Source organism: Antennarius striatus, chromosome 18 (genome assembly GCF_040054535.1).
Source record: "Antennarius striatus isolate MH-2024 chromosome 18, ASM4005453v1, whole genome shotgun sequence".
In the NCBI taxonomy this organism is placed as follows: Eukaryota; Metazoa; Chordata; class Actinopteri; order Lophiiformes; family Antennariidae; genus Antennarius; species Antennarius striatus.
Genome location: NC_090793.1, coordinates 6,145,442 through 6,169,332, shown reverse-complemented (window position 1 = coordinate 6,169,332; position 23,891 = coordinate 6,145,442). Strand labels below are relative to the sequence as shown.

Here is a 23,891-nt window from a genome sequence, read left to right as displayed (position 1 = left end):
GCTTCGCAGAGCTCAGTAACACAGGGTTATGGCCTCATTCTGAGAGCCGACTGATGCTACAGTTCTGTATTTACTTACGCAGCAATCCATCACCATCGACGCCTTGATCATGGACCTGCGGTCCCGAGGCTTTTTTGTGGTGAACCAGAGTTGCCAGTAGTTAGTCCTGAAGTAGAATATTATTTTTTGGAACACTGTCACTTTTACATGACAGGGGATTTAAACCGTGGCGACAGTTACCCTATCTGCCGGTTAGCTAACTAGCAACAAAAGCTAATAGAAAAGAAGACAACACTTTTTATTTGAAGCTGAGGGTGAGGAAACTTTAACACAACACCGTCTTTAGCAGAAGACTAGGCAGAAGACTGTTCGTCTTGTTCCCTTCTGATATTTCCTTTATGTGTTCTTGGTAAGCCGAGCTTCAATTTTTTTCAAAGGCACACAGGCTAACTGATGCTAGCTGGTTGTACAGGCCCACAGGCCCCGTGGTGTATCAGTCGACAGCAGGAGAGCGAGCCAGGTAATCTTCCCAACCATTCAAGAACGAGTAAAGCAAATTTCATTTTAGATTAAGTAATTTAAATGTTGTCTGAATGCACTTTGTTTGGTTAATTTTGGGAGTTCTTGAGTTCTGATTTGTGTAATAGTAAACTTATATAAATCTGGTTAGCTCCAACTCTTGTGTCACGGTTTAAAATTCTTTCCACTGAGCAAATTCCTGATATAGACATTGCTATTTGACTGAATAATCTTATATTATTCGGTGTGTTTTCTCGAAATGCTATGTTGCTGGTGTAATTTGCTCTTGGACTTTGTTTGGCCTGTAATCGAATAAGCTCAACGTAGCATGGGGTTATGCAGAAGGCTAACGTGAAAGCATGAATGTTTTTACTGTGAGATCATTGCTGTGTTACTGGTGACCCATTGCTGTTCCGGATTTGTCAGTAACATAATGCATAAATGAAACTTTCGGAGTGAACTGTGAATTTTACATATGTATACCACGCTTGGCCACGTAGCGTAACTTGTCTCTGATGGAGGGATACGTAACATTAGCCGGCGATTGGCTAGCTGTGTAAGTCGGTTCGACCGGGAATGCTGCTTGCTAAGGTTTTATTAACACATTTCTTTTCTCAAAACCCAAAGGAATCAAAGTAAGCTTTTTCAGTATAACTCCACACGTAATGTAGAATTCTAAAATATACTGTCCATCTGTGGTGTATTAACCATATGGTAGCTTTGTAATTGCATTGATGATCGGTGTAAAAGATGCGTGGAGCAAACTTCTGAGTCGGCGGATGGATGGTTTCATTTACAGCACAATTTAAATATTGAACTGACATATTTAATGATTGGAAAGACATGGATTTGAATCCAATATTGACGTGACTATATTCAAATGAATTATTGGGACACGTTGTTTGCACTGCCAGCGGGAAGCCACTGTTAACACAGAAAATGAACTTTGACCCGAGGTATCCATTTTCCTAAAACCACTCAAATCGACGTGAATGTTTTGGTGCTAGTCAGATGAGTTTGGTGACGTCCCCCCTTTTAAAAATACAATCTGTTTTTGTATTTTATTGCAATCATGATTTCCCCTACAGATGACTGTAAAGTCATCTTTGATCTTTGATCTTCCGTCTTTAATCCTTAATCAATAAAGTTTAACATAAATGCTAAAACTTTTGAACTATTTTCGTAACAAGTAATCTGTAAAGGTTATCTAGAATAAACTAGAATGCCGTTATTGTCATCACAAATAGATGTACCAAATTTTTTTAAAGACAACTCTTGGTGCAGAAAGACAGATGCAAAAAGAACAAGTATAAAAAAAACTGAACATGGGTAAGAAACAAGAAAGAAGGCCGTTATAGAAGTATATTTATGATGAGCTGGCAAGAATGTAGGAATGTAATTTGCAGCTGAGGGCTCTATACCAGCAATTGCAAAAAATACATTGGAAGTAATTGCTCAAAAGGGGCAGATTGGCATAGCGCGCTGTCGCTGCACAGCAAGGCGGTTCCGCTTTGAGTTTCGAGTTTGCATGTTCTCCCCGAGTCTGCGCGGGTTCTCTGGCTTCTTCCCGCCTCGAAAAACATGCACTTCAGGCAAACTCCCCTCAGGTGTGAGTGTGTGCGTGTGTCTGTCTATATGTTGCTCTGTGGCGACCCAGCATCGCCCCCAGAGTGTACCCTGCCTCACGCCCTCAGTTTGCTGGTGCTGTTTTGGGCGGTGGCGGTGTTATCACGGGCGAAACCACGGGACACACCCTCTCTGCTGGTTTAGATGTTGCCTCAGAAAGGGTTCATGTCTTCATGTAGTGTTGCCTGCTGAATTTATGGGGATATTTTTTTCACTGAAAATTTTAATCTTAATTTTAACAGTTGAGCATTTGTTTCTCATACTTGTTCTTTTCTATTTCCTCTCATTATCAGAAGGGCTGGCAATTCAAAGTCACTGCATGCGCAACCATTGGTGTACATGAAATGAACAAACCACCTCAGCCTATAGTGGGACCCACTTCTGTCCCAAACCCTTCGCCATCCCCAGGATTGACACAGGTTATAGCTGCTAACCCTGTACAATCTAAGTTGTTTTGATTAGAATATTAGTAATGTGTATTTTTCCTCCATTGCCTCCTGTCAAGGCGGCCTACGGCCCCGGACAGCCCCCTTCTCTTGTTTTTGCCACGCCCCAACCTCCACAAATGAACTCTGCGCCACAACCGAGACAGGTATTGTTCACAGCATGATTTTTGTCCTTGGCCGTCAGTGTATGAATCAGTCAGTATGTAGTTCTTGGAAAAACCCTCCACGTTGTATTCTTTTACAATGTTTTTGCGCAGCTTCTCTTTTTTTGTAGCATTGGCTAAATCTGTGTCAAAGCTTGTTGCCGTCTTTCTCCTTGAAAGTCAGTCTTGATTTTTCTTCTCTTCTGCTGTTCTTAGTTTGGTGCAGGCCCTCGTACTTTACACCAACAGGTACTAACTTCCCTGTTGTTCACATGTTTGCCTAGTGTTATGCATGCCTTGAGTTACAAATGTTGTAGAATGAGATGCTGTAGTATTATTAGATGAATTAACTTTCTCCTTCAAAAACCGAGCTTGATGTAAAAAAGTTGTTCCTCATTTTTAGTTTTTGGTTATTTGTACTAATTTGATCAACTGCGCCATGTCTAGCCGGGACCCTACTTCAGTCTGCATCTTTGTAGAGTTGCATGTACAACTAAAGCTGTTTGTGCTTTCTGAGTTTTTTGCTGAGATATTTTTCTGCTACATCTCATTCTCTTCCTGATTACACCTTGTGATCTCAACCTTCCTTGTTGTCTGTTGTCCTCATTTTCACCCTAATCTCACTCCCTCTCTTGCTTTCTGCTTGTGTTGCGCGGCTGAAGGGTGGATACAGAGCATTGCAGGTAACGGCTTCCTTCTTTGTCCATGCCCCCACCCCTCCTTACTTGGACTAAAGTCAGTGTTTCAGAGGCTGATGATATTCAGCACAGTTTTGTACTATTATGAAGTCGGTGTAACAAAAGAACTTCAGTTGCTCCACACATTTGATGTGAATCCTTTGCTTCCGGGTGACGCAAGATGTTTGTGTGACTGGGCCAACACGCAGTCACATATACTTCGATAAAACACACTGGTTAGCCCTAGTTGAGTGTCCAAATTGCTCATACTGTTAACATTCTTTTTCCATTTTCCCCTTATGTTCTCCAGAGTTACTATCAAAGCCGAACAGCTATGCCCGCCAGTGGTCCAAGAGTGCAGACGAGCAGTGGCCCACGACCTGTTGGACCAACTCACGTTTATCAGACCAACTCCCAGATGATGATGATTTCCCAGCAACAATTGTCTTTTGCTGGCACTCCTCAGGGCTACTTCATTCCACCTGCACAGGTTAGTTCAAATAAAAAAATCCTCAAAATATTAAAATGATGCACATAATACCTGTACATGAAACCTCTCCACATAATACGTAGGGCAAGCCCTTGACTCGGTATGACACTATTTTGAAACGACTAGGATCAGTGGTCGCCAAACCCCTGGGCCGCAGACTAGTACCGGTCCGTGGGTCATTTGGTACCGGCTCGCACAGAAAAAAAAACAAAAAAAAACTTCCGGTTTTTTTTTTTCATTTCGGAGTCTGAAAGATGTTTTATTTTGAAAAGTGACGTCTGTGCGGAATGACGCACAGACGAATGCATGCGTCTGTCCCACTTGACAGATCTCAATCATGTGAGAGGTTATCAACCCACACAATTTAGTGGCCAAAACTGCGTGAGGTAGGGTACACTCCATGCGTGATGCCAGTGCACTGCGGAGCTACATGAAGGACATACGCACTCACACCTACGGACAAGTTGAAACCGCCTAATTAACCTGAAGCGCAGGTTAAGCCGGAGAACCCACGCGGACACGGACCACGGGAAGAACATGCAAATTCCGCACAGAGCGGGACACAAACCCGAAGCCGCCTTCCTGTGCAGCAACAGCGTTACTGCGTCGCCCTAAAATGATACCATAAACGTGACTAATCAGTGTGGGAGGGGGCAGACATTCAAAACATGTATCAGGTCTGTCAAAGTAACAAATATTGTCATTACTTGTCGTTACTAACTCTTTATTTTGTGTCCACAGTACCGGGCCCCCTATATGACACCCACTCAACAGTATCCTGTGAATAATGGCACAGCGGCCTTCTATCCAGGAACCAGTCCAGCAGAATACCCTACTTACGGTAAGTGCTATGCCCACCCCAGTAACAACCAAGCACAATCTTAAACATCTCGGATTATAATATAAAGGAAATGAAACCCAAAATATTGGAGAGGTTAGACAAATATTACGTTAACCTACAGACAACAACTTGTAAAGTCGCATTTTGTATATTAGAAGTTCTCGCAGGGAGTCCTCACTTATAACAGATAATTGGGGCGGCAGTGTTTCAGTGGTAGAGCGGGTCGTCCAATGTTTCTTCGATTCCCGCTCCTGCCACAAAAAACAAACACCCAGGGTGTGAACTGACAGTGGGAGGTGTCAGCTTACCTTCCGAGTACTGCCGAGGCGTCATTGAGCAAGGCACCGTTCCCCTTTTACAGGTTGCTCATTTGGGGCTCTCCACAAATGGGCTGCAGGGGCCTGTAAAAACTAACATGTATGCATGCGTTTGAAGTATTTACTAACTAGTGTGCTCTTAATTTCCCTCCGAGGGTCAGATCAGTATATAAAAAATAAAAATTGAAGAAGTGAAAATGAGCTGACCAGTCACTCGACTGATGTCGAGGTGATGTCGCAGACCCCCCCCCCCTTGTTCAGAAATGGCTTCTCCCAATATCTTTGTGTCACTTTCATTACTGGAGTTGTAGCATTGTTGCGTAGTGGAAGATTCAACTGCCACAAGCATTGTCACCATAGAAATTAGTTAGTTTTGTTTTCCGTTAATAATATTTCTCCTTTGTCTTTTTGTATTTATTTCCTTCTGCTGGAGAGAGTGTCAGGTCGTTCCAACGTTCTCATCCCTCTTGGGAACAGTTTTCAGTCGGACAATTTTACGAGAGAAGATGTTTTTGTTAATGGAATTCCAAGCGTTGTCTTCACATTTCATCATTATCAATAACTGTTTGTACTAGGGGTCTTCACAAATTTGGCCCCAGACTTCGAAAATAAAATAAAATTTCAAGTTAAAACATCTATTCCTAGCCAAGATACATTAGTGCGGCTTTTTGTCCATCAGATATTGACAGGTGTGGTTTTGCTTGGCTGGTTGGTGTATTTAATCATTTTCTGGAATAAATCTTCTGTATCTGGTTAACTTCCAGTTGCATGGTGTTCTGGTTTGATTCTGCTTTGGTCTGTGTTCTTTCAGTCTGCAGTATCACCTGACACTGCCTCACAGGTTCCATGAAATGGCTTTTTGACAAAGATTTATCCTCATTTGGACCCATGCAAAAAACCCCACCAAATTTAGAATCCTACAGATTTATCAGCATATGTGAAATGCTTGACGAATCTAAAAATCTAAAACAAACACAGTTATTGCCGTAGGTGCATCTGAGTGAAAAATGGTTCAGTGAACAAAAGGTTATGCATTCCAGTTTGTTACACAGATTCTGTATATTAGATTAAGATAGATATATACCTCATTAATCCTAAAGGAAATTCAATATTATGCAAGTTCATTTCATGGGACCTTTTTAACCCCCTGCTTCCTCTGGGTCCTCTCATTAACTCATACTACGTCTGTATCTACCTGTCTTCTCTCCTTTCCTCCCTCCTGTCCCTCACTCCCTTCCTCTCGTTTGCTGCATTGGTTCAGAGCCCTCTCTTACTGCGAGGGAGAGGCGGGGTGGTGGGGGGAGAGGGGGTGGGCGAGAGAATGGCCGTCTCTCTCTCCATGGTGCTCCTCTCACCTCCCAACGCTACCCTGGTGAGTAGTGTGTGCCTGCATGCTGGTCCATAGGCTTCAGTTGCAAAAATCCCTGTTTCTGATAGTGCTGTGAAGAGGTAATTTTCTGTAGCTCCCATGCATTCTATGATGACATTCTGTGTGTGATGATAGAAAAACTTATATTTACTACTTTGTTTAATTTGCGGTGTTGCAAGGAGTGACCAAAGCTGGTAACTCTTTGACTTCCAGCACTTTGTAGCAATTGATCTCCTTTGGCGGTTTTTCGCGGATGCACCAGACATTTATCAGTGTTTTCTGATCTTGACTGATCGCAAAAGGCTTCTCTCAAAGCAGCACCGTGTTCGCACGCGGGTGTGCACTGACATACGCAAACTTTGTTGCATTTTAAGCTGCTGCAACTTCTGCGTCTTCCTCTGATTCGCCATCCTCTGATTCACAACAGGATCAGTCGTTTCTCTAATTTCCTTGATTAGAAGCCTGATTTTAACAGACGAGCTCAGCGAGACTTGACGTCTGTAAACGTCAATGGTAGCTAGTGAGTTAAGATTTGCATGAGGTAAACACAGATGTGTGTTTATATGTGACATGGTTCTAACACCCACAAATTGCACATAACGCCTTACAGCTTTTTCAAGAAGTAAATCATTTTGGTGGGTGACTACAGGAAGATTATCTTGGGAAACATGGACGCATGGCTATTTCAGTGTAATATTGATTTTTTTTCAGTGTCTTGTGCTTGAGTTCCCTTTTCCTTTCATCTGATTCTGTGACTTAATTTTGACCTTACAGCAGGGGCATACTATCCAGCACAGCCACAGTACACGCCATCTGTCCAGCCCACGTCAGTCATGATTAACCCCACCCAGCAACAGCAACCGGCCCCGCCTCCCCAGCAACCACCTGCACAGTCACAAGCCCCACCAAAGAGGGAACGCAAACAGGTAGTGTGTTACAAGAGCCTTTTGTTTCAAAATAATTGTCTGCTCAGAAGGTATTTGTTTGCTCAATGTAGAACTTTCTCTTTTACCTGAAAGCAACAATAGTATTTAATACACTGGCTGGCACCCAGTTGCTCTGGAGGCACAAGTGTCTTACTTCCGATTGATATTTTATTGATTTTTTTAGTGTTTCCCCCCAGAATTGGATAAATCAATAAAAGGCAAACGCTGTTGTATTGTTGTGACATTTTAACCAATAACTGAACTGTGTTTTTACAGATAAGAATACGGGATCCAAATCAAGGAGGACGTGACATTACAGAAGAGATCATGTCAGGTGGAAGGTCGTCCACCACGCCGACCCCTCCTCAGGTATGAATGCTTTTGAGAGGTTTGGTTTTTATCAACCCTTTTACTGCTGATCTGTTACAAGCATGGTTTTGTGTTTGGTTAAAGATAAGGTTTGTTTCCTAGTATCACTCATGGTGAGTCCTGAAGTGCAGGAACAAATAATTAATATTATCAAGACAAATCCAAGAAAATAACAGTTTTCAAAATTCCAGTGGCATATGTATCTTGGACACGGTCTTAATTAAAATTGGAAATTTTAGGAACATTGTCAAGAAATGATTTCTCAAATTTCCATACCAGTGAGTTTTTTAACAGATAACCCAAAACTGGTTAAATCAATCCCCTGGACTTTCAGAAAGTTTCTCGATGACGTTTCACCTCTCATCCTCCAAGTTTCATCAGTTCTAAAGGTGAATGGCCTTGTCACAGTTGATTAACCCCGTGGGGTGTGGTCAGTGCTATTCATATTCCAAAGACCACTGGTGAAACTCGTCTGGCTCCTCAACAATGGTTAATGGGGGTGCCACGGGGTCTCAAAGGAGGTCATTGAAATACAAGTTTTAACGACCCTTTTTTTTACTAATGGTTGTCATTAGCATCAGTCGCCACACCTTGGTTGATCTGCTGAGTTCTTTTAGGGAGTGTTGAAAAAACCTGATTGTAAATAGGCAAAAGGTGATGTCGCAGACCCCCCCCCCCTGTTCAGAAATGGCTTCTCCACTTTGACATGGATGCCCCTGAAAAAAAAACAGGGCTGACAAGTTACCCACCAGTATCCAAGACGAGGCAAAAGAACACCAACACCTGAAAGGGACACTGAAAACTTGTCGATATCCTGACTGGACTTTTGTGAAGGCTCACACAAGATCTAGAAAGGAGAACAACCTAGCGAGGATGGAAGAGGTTCCATACCTGAAACGACTCATTTCAGGTATGGAATCTCATTTCACTCCTTTCTTTCTATGTTTTATAAAGGAGTGAAAGAAGCCATTTCTAAACTGGGGGGGGGGTCTGTGACATCACCTTTTGCCCATTTACAATCAGGTCCTTTCAAAACTCCTGAAAAGAATGTCTCCAGCAGATTAACCCAGGTGATGTGTCCATGCTAATAAATTTCATTAGCATACAAAGGTGAAAATTGCATTTCAACGACCCCCCCCCTTTGACACCCCCATCAACCATTGTTAAGGAGCCAGACGGGTTTCGCCAATGGTCATTGGAATATGAATAGCACTGACCACACCCCACAGGATTAATATACTGGGACGAGACCAGCCCCCACTAGAATTGAAGAGGCATGTTGGATGTTTACCGTGACCTGGATAACCGAGAGGCACACAGATGTTAACAGAGGATGTTTTGTGGTGGTAGGTCTCCATAGACGCAGCTCCTGTTCAGACGAATGGAGAAGTTACACAGTCTGTCTCAACAGTCTCTGGAGGAGGTGAGTGAATTTCTCTTTTCCCTTCAGTTTAGTTACATTTGCTTGATGATTGTTACGTACAGTTTCTCCATTGTGATTATTTCATGTTTTTCAATGTCCAGATGAAAATAGTGAAACCTCATCGCCTCCTGCCATACTAAATTCGGAGCCTGTGATTGAGTCCCAACAAGAAATAGAAAACCATAATACACCACCTGACGAGTTAACGGCACAATCCGCCATCCTTGTTTGTGCAACTACGACGCTCACCCCGTCGATAAAGGACCAGCAGTCTTCCTGTTCCCTCCCTCAAGTAGCAACATTGATGACTCCTGCTGAGACGGTACAAGAAGATGCTCAAGTTAGCAACACAGTAAGTGCTTCTGACAGCCCTTCAGCCTCATTAGCAGTGCAAGAGGAGCCTGAAGAAATGGAAGAAACACAGACCGCTCCGCCTGTGAAAACGGAAGAAGGGGAACAAAAGAATATACAAGAAGTGATGGACATTGAATTGGAGGAGCAGCAGGCCAGTGCTAAGTTGGAGCCTACTTTTGAGGTTTCAGCAACACTTACCCCTGATAATGTGTCACAAGAAGAAATGACCCAGATGGAAGATGAAATATCTCAGCCTCCAGCCTCTGAACTGATATCTACTGCTCCTCAAATCAAGAATATTATTCCAAGCTCTACCCCTGAATTTCAACCCACACTGAGCGAAACTACAGAGCCTGTTCTGTCCAATGGCCTTCCTCATGATGCTGAGGAGCTCTGTGAGGATATCGCATTTTCAGACACTACATCCCTTCACAAGGCTGATGCTTCTCAATCTCAGGAATCCACACCTGTGGTTAAAATGACAACACCAGCGCAGGAAAAGGTATCGGTGGAGGAGGAAGATAAAATGGAGAACAGCAGCGATGACCTTCTGATCACTTCGAGCAATTCTACAGAGGAATCTACTACTATGCAAGGTTAGAGTGGAGTTGTTTTTTGCCGATCTTCACAATTAAGTCTGTACCAGTTCTAAACATCACTGTCCTTTTTTCTTGAAGCTGTTACAATTGTGCCAAAAAAGAGGAAGACTATGAAGGAGTTCAACAAGAAAGAGACCATTGGAGACCTCCTGGATGCCTTCACCGAGGTGCATATCACTTATTAGAAAAGTTTGAATTCAACCTTATTTACGGTGGTGAAAGTGTTTCACGTGTTTGCGTTTTCATATTTAGGATATTTTGCATTTCACTGAAAGCAATAGAATTAAATTATACTTGTCTGTTAATTGTTCACTGCAGGAGCAAGGTGCCAAGCCTGCCTCTGAACCCTCGTCCACTCAGGCCGACCCTCCCCCTGTTGTTCCGACTGAACCTCCTGCTGAGGTAGAAAATGAGACCTGGGAGGATAAAGAGGACAAGCAGAATTCAGAGCTTGAAAAGCCAAAAGCTACGTCTGAGTCAAGTAGGCAGAAAATCCAGTGCGAAGATGGTAAGTTGTGTCTGTGTGTCCAGAAATTTCACTTGTAATGTGACATTCACCCAAAGATAGAATTTTTTTTTTTCTGGAATAATAGCCTTTAATAAACACTTAAAAAGCCTTTACACCGCGTCGTTTAACACGTAGTGCCTTACGTGTGAACTGAAATTTTTAAAAATGATTTTGTGTGAGTTTAGTCAACACTCCTGTAGATTGTCCACCAGCCGTTTTTCACCGACATAGGACGTAATACGTCACTATGTACACTGGCAGCAATAGACCAATTAGAGAACATTATGTAAGGCTACTTCAGCACACCTCCGGTAGGTACCGGTGTTTATTCCCTGAAACTGTACCATAGGTATACTGCAAACCACAGTTATGTGGCCAAAGACCCCGACAACAGCATCAGCGAAGACACGCTTACAAAGCGCAATTTAAACTCCAGGCTATCAGTTGTGAATGATAATAGAGCAGCAGCGAGAGAATTTAAAATCAACGAATCTATGGTTTGAAAATGGAGGAAGCAGGCTAAAAAAAAAAAATTTGTTTGTTGCAAAAAAGTGAAATGGCTGTAGTTGGAAGACCAACTTGAGCGATGGATTTTGGAAGAAGAAGAGCTGGGAGAAGCGTCTCTCCAGTCTCCATTCAACTAAAAGCAGTAGCGATAGCTCAAAATATGAATATTGAACAGTTTCCAGGAGATCTTGGGTCCCGTCCACACGATAACGGATATTTTAAAAACACAACTTTTTTGTTGCGCTGACGTCTTGCCTGCGACGACAACCGCTGTGACATCATATTTATGGGCCCGTGTGTTGTGACAACAAAACACGGGAGGATTCTTATTGGATAAAATTTGACTCAATACTGCCACCACATGGTTTGTCACGCTTAAAGTTCCGTTTTTTTAAAAATCCGTTATCGTGTGGACGGGGCTTTAGTGCCATCGCGATCCATTGTGGCGCAGCAGCTTACCGTCGATTACAAAGAAAAGCTGGCAATCTTCGACAGCCACTGAATTGACAAAATCAACAAAAAGATCCAGCCCGACCACATCACTAACATGGACGAGGTCCCTCTCACTTTTGACATCACCTTGGCCCATATTGTGGGGAAAAGGGGACCAGCATGGTGTCTATATGGACCACGGGGCATGAGAAGTCAACATTCACTGTTGTTCTTGGCTTCCTATATTGATGTTTTAAAAAGAAGACACTTCCGAAAGAAAGGTTTCCAGCTGGGGTCATTGTTCAGGCCAATCCAAAAGGCTGGATAGACGAGGAGTAAATGGGAGTGGCTGAGAGAGGTATACGTAAAGAGACCGGATGGCTTTTTCCAAGCTTCGCTGTCTCGTGATCTGTGACTCCATATGTGTCCATACCACCGCTACTGTAGAAAAAACACGTGAAGCAAATGAATTTGGAGCTTGCCATCTTCCCGGGAAGATTAACAAAAGAATTCCTACCGCTGGACATTGGTGAAAACAGAGCGTTTAAAGTCAAGATGTGAGTGTCATGGGAGTGATAGGTGAGAGACAGTCAACACACTTTTACTAACAATGGAAGACAGCGCCGAGGGAGGTTGGCCACATTGTAGATTGTGGATGCCTGGGCTGGGCTTAAGTATCTGCTTTGACTGTTCAGGACTTTTATGTTATGAAAGCGAATGCAGAACTTAACTCCCCAGGCCAAAGGGAACCCCTGTCACGAAGAAAATAAATAAAAATAGTGGTAGCACGAAGAAGAAAAATAAAAAATAGCAGTAAGAAAGAAAAGAGAAGAAAATATGAGAAGAGATAACAGAAAATGGAAAAACGTAGTGACAAAATGTTATTTACATTTCAAAATCCAGAAGCCATTCATTTACAAATATAATTACACTTTAGTTTACATATGTAAATGTTCAGATATTAAGATGTGATGGACAGTTTTTTTCATGATTTGAATGAGGCAAAACAACATGCTTTTTCTCTCAAATATATTGTTATAATCATTTGTTTCTGATGTACTGTAATTATTTTCTGTTTAGAAATTTCGTTTGGTGTTCAAAAAGTCTTTTTATCAGTGTCCTGTTAAAATTTTTTTCAAGACGTTTTTTTTTTTTCATTTTCCTGCATCTTCACTCTTTATCATTCTCCTTTATGCATTTCTTTTATTACCTGTAGAAAAAGTGAAGCCAAGTGACCCCGGACAGAAGAGGCGTTACGACAGAGAATTCCTCCTGAGCCGCCAGTTTGTGGGCATTGGTTTAATCAAGCCTGAAGGCCTTCCTTTCATTAGCGATGTGATCCTTGACAAGGTTGGTGATGTTTGGTTATCACGTCACAGGACGTGTGTGTGTGTTGTATTATACACACACACACAAACACGCAGTTCAAATTAATAGCAGTCCCACATCACGAGCAAGAAAAATCACTGTTTTTGTTAGAATTGTACCCTCTATGCTACATGTAAGATTCTGAAAGGTTTAGTAAAGGTGTAGAGAAGCAACAGGTATGCTGTGCATACTGCTGATTTTGTGAAACTAAATCATTAACAGAACGGGGCGTGCATTCAGAAAATAGCAGTGCTGAATTCAATTAACGACGTCACTGATTAGATGGATAAAAAAATAGGTGTTAAACAAATGGCCCTTATTGTGTGTGTGGTGTGTATGTGTGAAATATGAGGTCATTTGTATTGTATGTTTAATTTCAGCCAAACACAACTCCGCTCCGACCTGCTGACCCTTCCCGACTGATGACTGTCGGTCCTGATTTTACTCCTTCGTATTTGGGGAACCTTGGGAGCAGATCAATGGGTGGACCACGAGGCCCAGTGAGTGAATCTGTCTCTTCCTTTTTTCAGGATAATTTATTACCAAGCAATTTTGTTTAATACCCATTAAATAATGTTTTTTAAAATAACTTCATATTCATACTTGTACTAGCTGCCTGTGCCACGTCGTTCCCAGCAAGGACCGAGGAAGGAGCCCAGGAAAATCATCAGCAGCATGTCTCTCAATGATGAAGTGCAGCTCAACAAGGCTGAGAATGCTTGGAAGCCCTCTTTGAAGTCACCCATCGTCATCTCTGGCCCAGAAAGGGAAGATGATCCTGAACAGATCAAGACTCTAGCTCTGTTCAAGCGCCTCCGCAGTATCCTCAACAAGCTTACGCCTCAGAAGTTTCAGGAACTGATGAAGCAGGTGACAGAGCTGACAATAGACACAGAAGAGAGGCTTAAGGGGGCGATTGATTTGATCTTTGAGAAGGCCATCTTGGAGCCCAGCTTCTCCGTCGCCTATGCCAACATGTGCCGCTGCCTTATGGGGGTAAGTGTTTTCTTTGTTTGATTTCTTTTTTTCTTTTTTTTTTGAATTTGCTCCAATGATGACTTCTGTTTTGTGCCATGTGTCTGGGCCACTGAATTTTTATGATGCATTGAGGAACTGATGGAGCATGTAAAAAAACAAAACAAAAAACTGTTCATGTAAATTTTCTGCCCTAGGCATTGTTACTGTTATATTCAAAATGCATATTTATATAAATAAATACTTTTCTCCCTCAGTTGAAAGTTTCCATCCCAGACAAGCCTGGAATTTATGTCAACTTCCGCAAGTTACTGCTCAACCGATGTCAGAAAGAGTTTGAAAAGGACCAAGATGATGATGAAATATTTGAGAAGAAGCAAAAAGAGTTAGAGGCTGCCAAAGATGTAAGAAGATGTAGTCTGTCTGTACTACCACAGTGTATTGTCCACAAAACCAACTGTTTTACACACTCCCTAAACTAAACACCCATTTGTATCCGCACCCAGGAAGAAGAGCGTGAGCGCCTTACGGTAGAGCTGGAGGAAGCCAGAAATACGGCGCGCCGGCGCTCATTGGGCAACATAAGGTTTATCGGTGAACTCTTCAAACTGAAGATGTTGACAGAGGCTATCATGCACGACTGTGTAGTGAAACTACTGAAGAATCATGATGAAGAGTCTCTGGAGTGTCTCTGCAGGCTGCTCTCCACAATTGGAAAAGACCTGGATTTCGAAAGGGCCAAGGTAAGATAGTATCAACATTCTATGTATAGAATAAATATTTATAAATTCATACTCAACATTTTCTAGTTTTCACTAATGAAAACTGACTTTTTTTTGTCCCTGTTAGCCTCGAATGGATCAGTATTTCAACCAGATGGACAAGATAATCAAGGAGAGAAAAACTTCATCCAGAATACGTTTCATGCTTCAAGATGTACTAGACCTTAAAAAGGTGATATGACATATGATATAACATAAACAGTATAAGATGTCAAAAATAGTAGTAACCTTTAGCGTCTTATCTGATGCTAATTGCAAAGACTTGTTTTATATGTCATGTTGTTCCTAGGGATTATGAGTCATACAGAAATCACAATTGTCAAAATGAATGTTACAGTAAGACTGCTTTATAACAACCATCTCCCACGTATGATCAACAGAACAACTGGGTACCTCGTAGAGCTGACCAAGGTCCTAAAACAATCGAGCAGATCCACAAGGAGGCAGAGATGGAAGAGCATAGGGAGCAAGTTAAAGTCCAGCAGCTCATGTCCAAGAAAGATTCTGGCAGGGTGGGAGGGAACATGGGTAGCCGAGGTCCTCACATTCCAGGAGGTGGCAGGAATAGCCAGCCTCAGGATGAAGGGTGGAACACCGTGCCCATCTCCAAGAGTAGACCCATTGACACCACCCGGCTCAGCAAGATCACAAAGGTATTCAAGAGTCTACAGAATTAAGCAGTGTTCAGTGTAATCCATTGCTTTATGCTTAAAATATTGGTGTAATGTGTATGTAAATGTATCTTCTGTTTTTCTCATCAGCCGGGTGACTTCAACAATCAACTGTTGGCTCCAGGTGGAAAGGGCATGTGGGGCAGCTGGGGCAAAGGAAGCAGTGGGGGAACAGGAGTTAAACCAACAACTGGTGAGCCAGGTAAGATGCCAGGTAAAATAAACTGCAGACAGTCATAAGTATCGACCACGTTGATATCAGTCACTTATTGAAAATATGCTCTTAAGGCAGCTCTTCATTGGTGTGTTAATCCTCTTTATAGATTCTGGACGTCTTGCCACCAGTACACTCAACCGCTTCTCAGCCCTGCAACAGTCTGGTTCTTCACTGGCCTCATCAGACTCTGATCGCAGAGTTCCACAAAGGTATTATGGAGCTCCATACATTTACTCACCATGGAAATTCTCTTGTCTTCCATTGACTTACCAATAAAATCCTTCACATTTTAATGTTAACGAGTTTTTAGACATTTCCATGTTTCAAGTCTAGATTCATTCATAATGAAATATAACCCATGTACATCTTGAAGTATACAGACACTGACAATTCTGGATCTTTGTCCTTCTCACAACCTCCAGGTCAAGCTCCAGCCGTGAGCGTGGTGTTGACAGGGATAGGGAGAATCGCGACAGAGAACGGTTTGACCGGTTAGATCGCAGTGAGGGACGGCAAAGCCGCGATGACAGGAGCAACCTGAACTATCCAGCCAACAAGAGAAGCTTCAGCAGAGAGTCAAGAGAGCGAGTGAGAGATGGCGAAGGCAGCAGGGCCTCGACTGAACCTGTGCGACGTGTTTCCAGCATGATTGATAATGGGAGAAGCAGAGATCGAGGAAGTCGGGACAGAAGTCAAAACGCAGATTTGTCAGGTGAAAAACTCAGAACACCTTGATATACTAATTATGAACGTTAGATGAAATGTTACTAGTACAACACATGCAGTATGGGATATAATGTTCTTACGTAACCTAACTGATAACCTAACTCAATTCATACTTTGAAGGCAGATCAATTGGTGTTACGAATATAAGATAGCAACCACACATAAATGCCTTACCACAGTCATTTACATCAAGTGAAGTCCATCTTCCATCTGTAGGTGGTTTCCTACTTCCGGGTGGTAGTGGATAACATGTCTTAATGTGGTCCGGATCTGTAGTTATCTCCAGATCCCTCAGTTGATAAATCACTTGTTCCACATTCTCACACCAACTACCTTCATGTCCTCTTTCACTACATCCATAAACCTCTTTGGTCTTCCTCAAGGCCTCCTGCCTGGCAGTTCTCCAAATATATTCACTATCTCTCCTCTGGACATGTCCAAACCATCTAAGTCTGGGCTCTCTGACAACATGTGCTGTCCCTCTAATGTACTCATTCCTGATCCTATCCTTCCTGGTCACTCCCAGAGAGAACCTCAGCATCTTCATCTCTGCTACCTCCAGCTCTGTCTCCTGTCTTTTCCTCAGTGACACTGTCTCTAGACCAAACAACATCGCTGGTCTCACCACAGTTTTGTACACCTTTCCTTTCATTTTGGCTGAAACTCTTCTATCACACATCACACCTGACACTTTCCTCCACCCGTTCCATCCTGCCTGTACACGCTTCTTCACCTCTTTTCCACACTCCATTGCTCTGGACTGTTGACCCTAAGTACTTAAAATCCTCCACCTTCTTGATCTCTTCTCCCTGTAACCTCACTCTTCCACTTGGGTCCCTCTCATTCACACACATGTACTCTGTCTTACTGCGGCTAACCTTCATTCCTCTCTTTACACACTGCTCTGCCACTCCAGACTTCGTCATACAATACCAGAGTTCCTCTCAAGCGCCCTGTCATCTGTAGTACTCTTTTTTGGCATGAGACTATACTGCTGCCCACAAATGCTCACTTCTGTCCTCAGTCTAACTTCAACTACTCTTTCCCATAACTTCATTGTATGGCTCATCAGCTTTATTCCTCTGTAGTTGCCACAACTCTGTACATCTCCCTTGTTCTTAAAAATTGGCACCAGTACACTTCTCCTCCATTCCTCAAGCATCTTCTCACTATATAAGATACTGTTGAACAACCCAGTCAGAAACTACTGCCACCTCTCCTAGACACTTCTATACCTCTACAGGTATATCATCAGGACCGAGTGCCTTTCCACTCTTCATCCTCTTCAATGCCCTCCTCACTTCATCCTGACTAATCTTTGCTACTTCCTGGTCCACAAAAGTCACCTCTTCTAGTCTTTGTTCTCTCTCATTTCCTTGTTCATCAACTCTTCAAGTACAGTATTTTCCACACTAAGGTGCACCTAAAAGCCTTTAATTTTCTCAAAAACCGACTGAGCCTTATAATCCAGTGCACCTTATATATCAACATTTTTAAAATAGGCCATTCATTGAAGGTGCGCCTTATAGTGCAGAAAATACTGTACTCTTTCCATCCTCCCATCACACTACTGGCACCTGTCAATACACTTATCACTCTATCTGACACTCTCTTTACCTCCAGGCCATTCCTAACAAACTCTTCCTTCAAGATAACTCCTACTCCATTTCTCTTCCTATCTATACCATGATAGAACAACTTGAACCCTGCTCCTAAACTTCTAGCCTTGCTACCTTTCCACCTGGTCTCTTGGACACACAGTATGTCTGCCTTCCTCCTCTGCATCATGTCAACCAACTCTCTACCTTTTCCTGTAATACTCTTTGTGTTCCTCTCCCCTCTCTTCCTATGAACACACTTTCCTCCTCTCCTTCTTCGACCATCTTGTTTAGAATATCCTCCTCTTATCATTTTGCAGAGAATCAGTGAGAGTCAGTATGAGTATGAGTTAAAGAAATAGCGACAACAGGAGACAGAAGAAAGACGTTTGCTCCTGTTGAGAGTCGGAAGGAGTTATTAACAGTATATGCAGGTGTTGTCTCACTAATGTCACCACACGTGATCTGTCTTCAAAGTATCTATAGAAGTAATATTCCATACTACTTACTGTACCGAGTAACTCCACTGAAAAGGAGTTTATTTTCATTGTTTTCTTTTGCCTTCAGCTAAACGTTCAAGCACCCCAACACCGCCGCCTCCTTCACTGTCAAAACCTGCCTTGACTGAAGAGCAGGTAGAAAAGAAGTCGCATGCCATCATTGAAGAATACCTCCACATCAAGGACTTGAAGGTACAAACACATGGAACATCTACTGGCAGTGCATGCAGATTGTCAGTGTTGCCATCAAATACTTCTATCATGAATATGTTTTAATGGCCATTTTCTTCTCTGCTCTTTTAGGAGGCATCAGAATGTGTGGTAGAACTCAACAGTGCCTCATTGCTCTATGTGTTTGTACGGAACGCCGTAGAGTCGACACTTGAGCGCAGCACTGTGGCCAGAGAGCAAATGGGTCTGCTGCTGCAACATCTTGTAAAGGAAAAGATGCTGATGCCACAGCAGTACTACAAAGGGTGAGCATTTGTCAGGTGTAAAAAAAACAACCTGTTTTGACTTAAACGTTCTTTACAGTTTAACAAATGATGTGAGACAAACAAAAGTGCACATTTTAAAATTGTGTTTTTGGGGGAACCACAGACTAGAAGAGATCCTTGAAGCTGCAGAAGACACTTCTATAGATATACCTCACATCTGGCTGTACCTTGCTGAACTCATTACCCCCATGCTCCATGAGGGTGGTATCCCCATGGGACAGCTCTTCAGGTGGGTGACATACTTGTTGGGAAGGACTCATAAGCACAATTAATACATGTTGTGGGCGAAGGTTACAGTAACTGAAAGATGCTTTAATTCCTCAAGCAGTCAACATTTGTCATGTGCGTAACTGAAGTTTATTTATTCATTCCAGATAAGCAAGTAAACTGAATGTTAATGTGATTGATTTGAAATTAGAAAGACTAATTTAGTTGCTTTACTTTTTCCTTAGGGAGATATCAAAGCCTCTTGTGCCTCAAGGGCAGGCTGGCATGCTGCTGGTACAGATCCTCTGTTTACTTTGCAATGGAATGGTACGTTCGATTTTAATCTATAGATTATGTATGTCCATGCTGAATTCAGACTGATCGTCCCTTTTCCATTCTAAACTCACTGGCTTGGATGTGTGTTTTTCCTCAGACCTCTAGGAAGGTTGGTGCCATGTGGACAGAGGCAGGGCTGAACTGGAAGGAATTCTTGCCCGAGGGACAAGATATCAACAAGTTTGTCAGTGAAAAGGTGTGCAGGAAGTACTAGGCTGTTAAGCACAAGCAACTTGAATATGAATGTTGTTTTCTTAGCATCTGATTGTTTTATTTGATTTAGAAACTGGAGTTTACGCTAGGAGAAGAGATGCAGTCAAAGGTAGTTGATAAGAAGGAGATCCTCACTGGAGAACAGATCAGCAAACAGCTGGACAGACTCCTACAGGACAAGGCCAACAACCAGCGTCTCAGTGACTGGATTGAGGTGCGTGTGCGTGCGTGACATCACTAGTAGTTTTGTTGTTTTTCAGACAGGCAGTATCCTATTCCTAATTCTTATTAACAATATAAAAACTGCCTGATTGTTCCTCATACATTTTTTTGGTCGTTCTCAGGCTAACTTGGACGAGGCACAAATCGCTTCCAACCAGTTTGTACGAATAGTGATGACTTCCGTGTGTCAGTCGGCCATCATTTGTAAGTACGACTAATGCAGCATAGAAAAATCAGGCTGGGAACGTCATATTATGTGCTATATTATCATCTAACAGCATCAGAATAAATTCTGTACAAGATGGTAGGGGAATGTTTCAGCACCTGTTATATACGTATATATATATGTCATATTGATGTGCAAAAACGCATGTAACACATTATATGTGACTGATTTTGTGAACAAATCAATGTGTCATAGCAGGGTTATTCATGTCTCATTGCAGGCGATAACCCATACAGGTTGGATGGCAAACAGATCAGTCTGAGGGCCAGTCTGTTGCAGAAATACTTGAGTGATGAGCACAAGGAGCTCCAGGCCCTTTATGCCATCCAAGCGCTGATGGCACACATGGAGCAGCCAGCTAGTGAGTGTCCTGTTATTAATATATTATTCTAGAAGTACTGTGTCAAGCTCATGTGTACAGATATAACCAAATACTAAATTTCCTATGCTTTAAGTTATTGATTCAATGTGCCAAAATTGCCATAATTAAGACTGAAATTGTGGCGGCATTAAAACTGTAAAAATTTAACATGCATGACAATAAACGGTATAAAAAAAATATACAGTGTTTTCCACACTATAAGGCACACCTAGAAGTCTATAATTTTCTCATAAACCTACAGTGCGCCTTATAATCCCATGTGCCTTATATATGGATTAATATATTAATATTGGTTAAAAACAACTCCATAGACAGTCATGAATGCTCCATCTAATGGACGGATAGGGCATCTGCAGCCGTTAAGTTTTTTTTTACTTAAATTTTTTTTTATTATATGTGCCTTACAACCCAGTGCGTCTTATATATGAAATAGATTATAAAATAAACGGTTCATTAAAGTTGTGCCTTATAATCCAATGCGTCTTACATTGCAGAAAATACTGTACACATCACATAAAGTTTAAGGTGAAAGAAAGTTGATTCTCACGCATTTCCTCGGTGGGTTTGCATCATCCTTACAATAATCCCTCGTTTATTTGAGCTTCAAGATGCGCAGCTTCAGTACATGGTGGATTTTTAATAGGAAGTCAGGTGATACCATATGAGCATTCCATTGGCCGACAGCATCCGCGTTTGTTCCTCTTGCAACTTTTCTTCAACACAAACTTAAAGTGTTTTAGACATTCTAGAAGAGTGTGGGAAAAGGTAATATAGATATAAGATGGTTTTTATAAGATGGGGAGCAGTGACATGCGGTGGGGTTCACGGAGATGAGGCACTGACATTAAAGTAAGTTCTACGAGCCAGACAGAGTGGCGTGTTTGCCGTTAAATTAGCAGCTTGACATTAAAAACTGGTTAAATTCATTACGAGTGTACAGAAACACTCAGTTTGAGCAGGGCGGGTTATTTCCTGATAAATTACCGCAGAATTGGTTTTTTCACGGGTGGTCCTGGAACGCCTTAACCGTGAGTAACGAGATATTACTCTTATTTTGCAAACTTTTCCCAGAAGGCACCAAAACACCATGTGTGAATGTTTTCTGAATTGTCACTTGGTCAGTTGTATCTCCGCAATCTTAATTGTTGCTTATTGTTGCTGCTGTCTCTTTACACCTGTAGTTTATGATGATGTGACCAGGGTGAAGCGTATGCATGATACCGAGGATGTGTTGTTGCATAAATAACTTTCCACTTAATAAAGGATACTTAATGGGATATTTTAAAACAACCTCAGGAATTACATTGATTCAGTGCCAATATTAATACACTGGAATACACTGTGCAAACATACACTGCACAAACTTCTCCTTACCACAGTGCTTAAACCTTAAGCCTAGTTTCATTTTTCATTTCTTCCACATTAAACGGTGTGTGAGCTACTGACCACAACAACCCATAAGTCTTCATGAACAGTTCTTAACAGTGTAAACCTCTTTCTCTCTGCAGACTTGCTGCGAATGTTTTTTGACTCCTTATACGATGAGGACATCATCAAAGAGGAGGCCTTCTATAAATGGGAATCCAGCAAAGATCCCGCAGAGCAAACGGGCAAAGGTGTTGCACTGAAGTCGGTGACCGCTTTCTTCACCTGGCTCCGTGAGGCTGAGGAGGAGTCGGATCGGGACTAAAGATACAAATGGAAAGCCGTCTCAAACCTTTGACAAGAATGGGGACTCTGCAAGCGGATGCCAATTGTCACGACTTATAACGCCTCAATGAGGTTAAGTCTGTTGTAGATTCTTTTTTGTCGAGGGATGGACTCAGAAAGCAATCACTTCTCTCGACCCTTCCTCTCTAAATGCCCCAGCATTTTCCTCACCCCACAGCAAGTCCTCATGACACAAACTTGAAAAACAGATTTAGCAGGACTGCTTGTGAACGCAGTACCCCATATCACCACAATATCCGTATCAACCATTGAATGTCTTCTGTTCTCTCTTCGTCTTTTGCTGGAGTGTGTAGCAAGACTGAAGTGTGTTTCCATTAATTGCACAGTGTGCAGAATGTTGATGGACAAATGCACATGAACTCATTGTGGTTTGGAGTTTTTAACACAGAGGTCATCTATTTTCTCTTTCCATTTCCATCCTAAACATACAAAGCAGAGGACTGTTGGTGACCTTGACTACTAGGGGTTGGTCTTAATGCTTCCTCTAAGCCATTCTCTTGTATCCCCAGTAGTGAACCAAACTGACACTCTTCATCCTAACCTCTTCTATACATAAGCCTGAGCTGTCCCTGTTGACACTTAACAACCTAATCACCATTAAAACTTGAAAGCTACAGAAAATTGACTTGATGACACATATAAAGTTAAGACAAATGATCTGAAAGCCTTTTCTACTTAAAGTAGAACTTTATTTCAGCAGCATTCTGTAAATATATCTTTTTTTTTTTTCATTTTTAGTTTTTCAGAAATGATTAATTGCTGATGTAACTGCAGTGTCTCCTTTTCCAACAGAAAATACGGTTGTCCAGATGCAAAGAGGTGCTTTAGATAATTGATTATTAGTTGTATTGGAATTTTGTAAATATTTCTTTTTTTGTGGCTTTATTTAAGAAATTGTTACTTCTTTTGCATCGGAAGCTGGAAATATGGGGTAACAAAACATTGCAAATAAAGGACTTAAGTTGCTGAGAGTTTTGCATAATCTTGTCAGGTGTCCTTTTTTGTCTTCACAGTGAAGTAATTCCCAATACTTGGAATGCTTTTTAAAAAATATTTTTAAGAGGTTTCATTTTTCTGCCATGGAGTTCTGGCTGGTTGGGAGCAAGCCAATTCATACACCGCAAATTAGTAAAGGTTAAAACCTGTGATAGCAATATTATACAATTCTAAATATTACTGGTTGAAGATGTACATTTTTTTTACCACTGACATTAACCTCATTTATTTGAACTTCATATTGAAATTGAAAGTAACTTAAAACTTTTTGTACCACTTGTAGGAGAACCTTGAACATGCAATTAAAATTGTGCATCTTATCAATGATAAAGCAGCTCATCTGATTAATGGATGGCCCCCATAAATTTCTGTAGGTACGACTCATCAAAAAACATGACGCTGATGGGCCAACTCACAGGCAGGTATAGTTACAGGTCCAGCAACACCAATGCATCGGAGTAGAGAAACACCCCTTGTCCGTATCGCTTTTGAACTGACACTGATGTGCCAAACTGGAGTGGAGGTAGCCCACTCCAGCCTCATCTGTCCTGTTTGAGCAGGGTGATTTTCACTTTGTGACCCATGATCACATTATTTATTGACTACCTAAAAAATTATATTTTTAATTTGAATTAAGATGAGTCATATTGAATATGATTTAAGCCATTGTGTAAAATAAAATCCATGTGGGGTCACGT

At 41.8% G+C, this 23,891-nt stretch overlaps 1 protein-coding gene and 1 non-coding gene across 9 annotated transcripts; both read left to right on the top strand.

Moving 5' to 3' along the window:
- Positions 1-23,480, top strand: LOC137612107 (eukaryotic translation initiation factor 4 gamma 1-like). 8 transcript variants are annotated; one of them, XM_068340446.1, is made up of 32 exons: positions 1-520; positions 2,442-2,564; positions 2,651-2,737; positions 2,951-2,983; positions 3,397-3,417; positions 3,722-3,901; positions 4,643-4,742; positions 7,203-7,354; positions 7,631-7,723; positions 9,074-9,146; positions 9,248-10,096; positions 10,178-10,266; positions 10,418-10,607; positions 12,763-12,896; positions 13,295-13,414; positions 13,527-13,910; positions 14,147-14,293; positions 14,396-14,632; positions 14,739-14,843; positions 15,052-15,324; positions 15,433-15,556; positions 15,666-15,768; positions 15,982-16,271; positions 18,451-18,575; positions 18,687-18,859; positions 18,984-19,109; positions 19,333-19,414; positions 19,521-19,619; positions 19,707-19,850; positions 19,981-20,062; positions 20,305-20,445; positions 21,975-23,480. In XM_068340446.1, exons 2-32 carry the CDS (start codon positions 2,490-2,492, stop codon positions 22,154-22,156), a joined length of 5,013 nt encoding a protein of 1,670 aa, XP_068196547.1. In that variant the 5' UTR covers positions 1-520; positions 2,442-2,489; the 3' UTR covers positions 22,157-23,480. The 8 variants fall into 8 exon arrangements, with proteins under 8 accessions (XP_068196547.1, XP_068196546.1, XP_068196548.1 ...); XM_068340445.1 differs by having other exon boundaries at positions 2,439-2,564; XM_068340447.1 differs by having other exon boundaries at positions 2,439-2,564; positions 15,433-15,544; positions 21,975-23,478.
- LOC137612905 (small nucleolar RNA SNORD66) lies at positions 13,961-14,036 on the top strand. The gene has a single exon (XR_011038887.1). It is a non-coding gene; the product is annotated as a small nucleolar RNA SNORD66 (small nucleolar RNA).
- Positions 23,481-23,891: the final 411 nt, after the last annotated feature.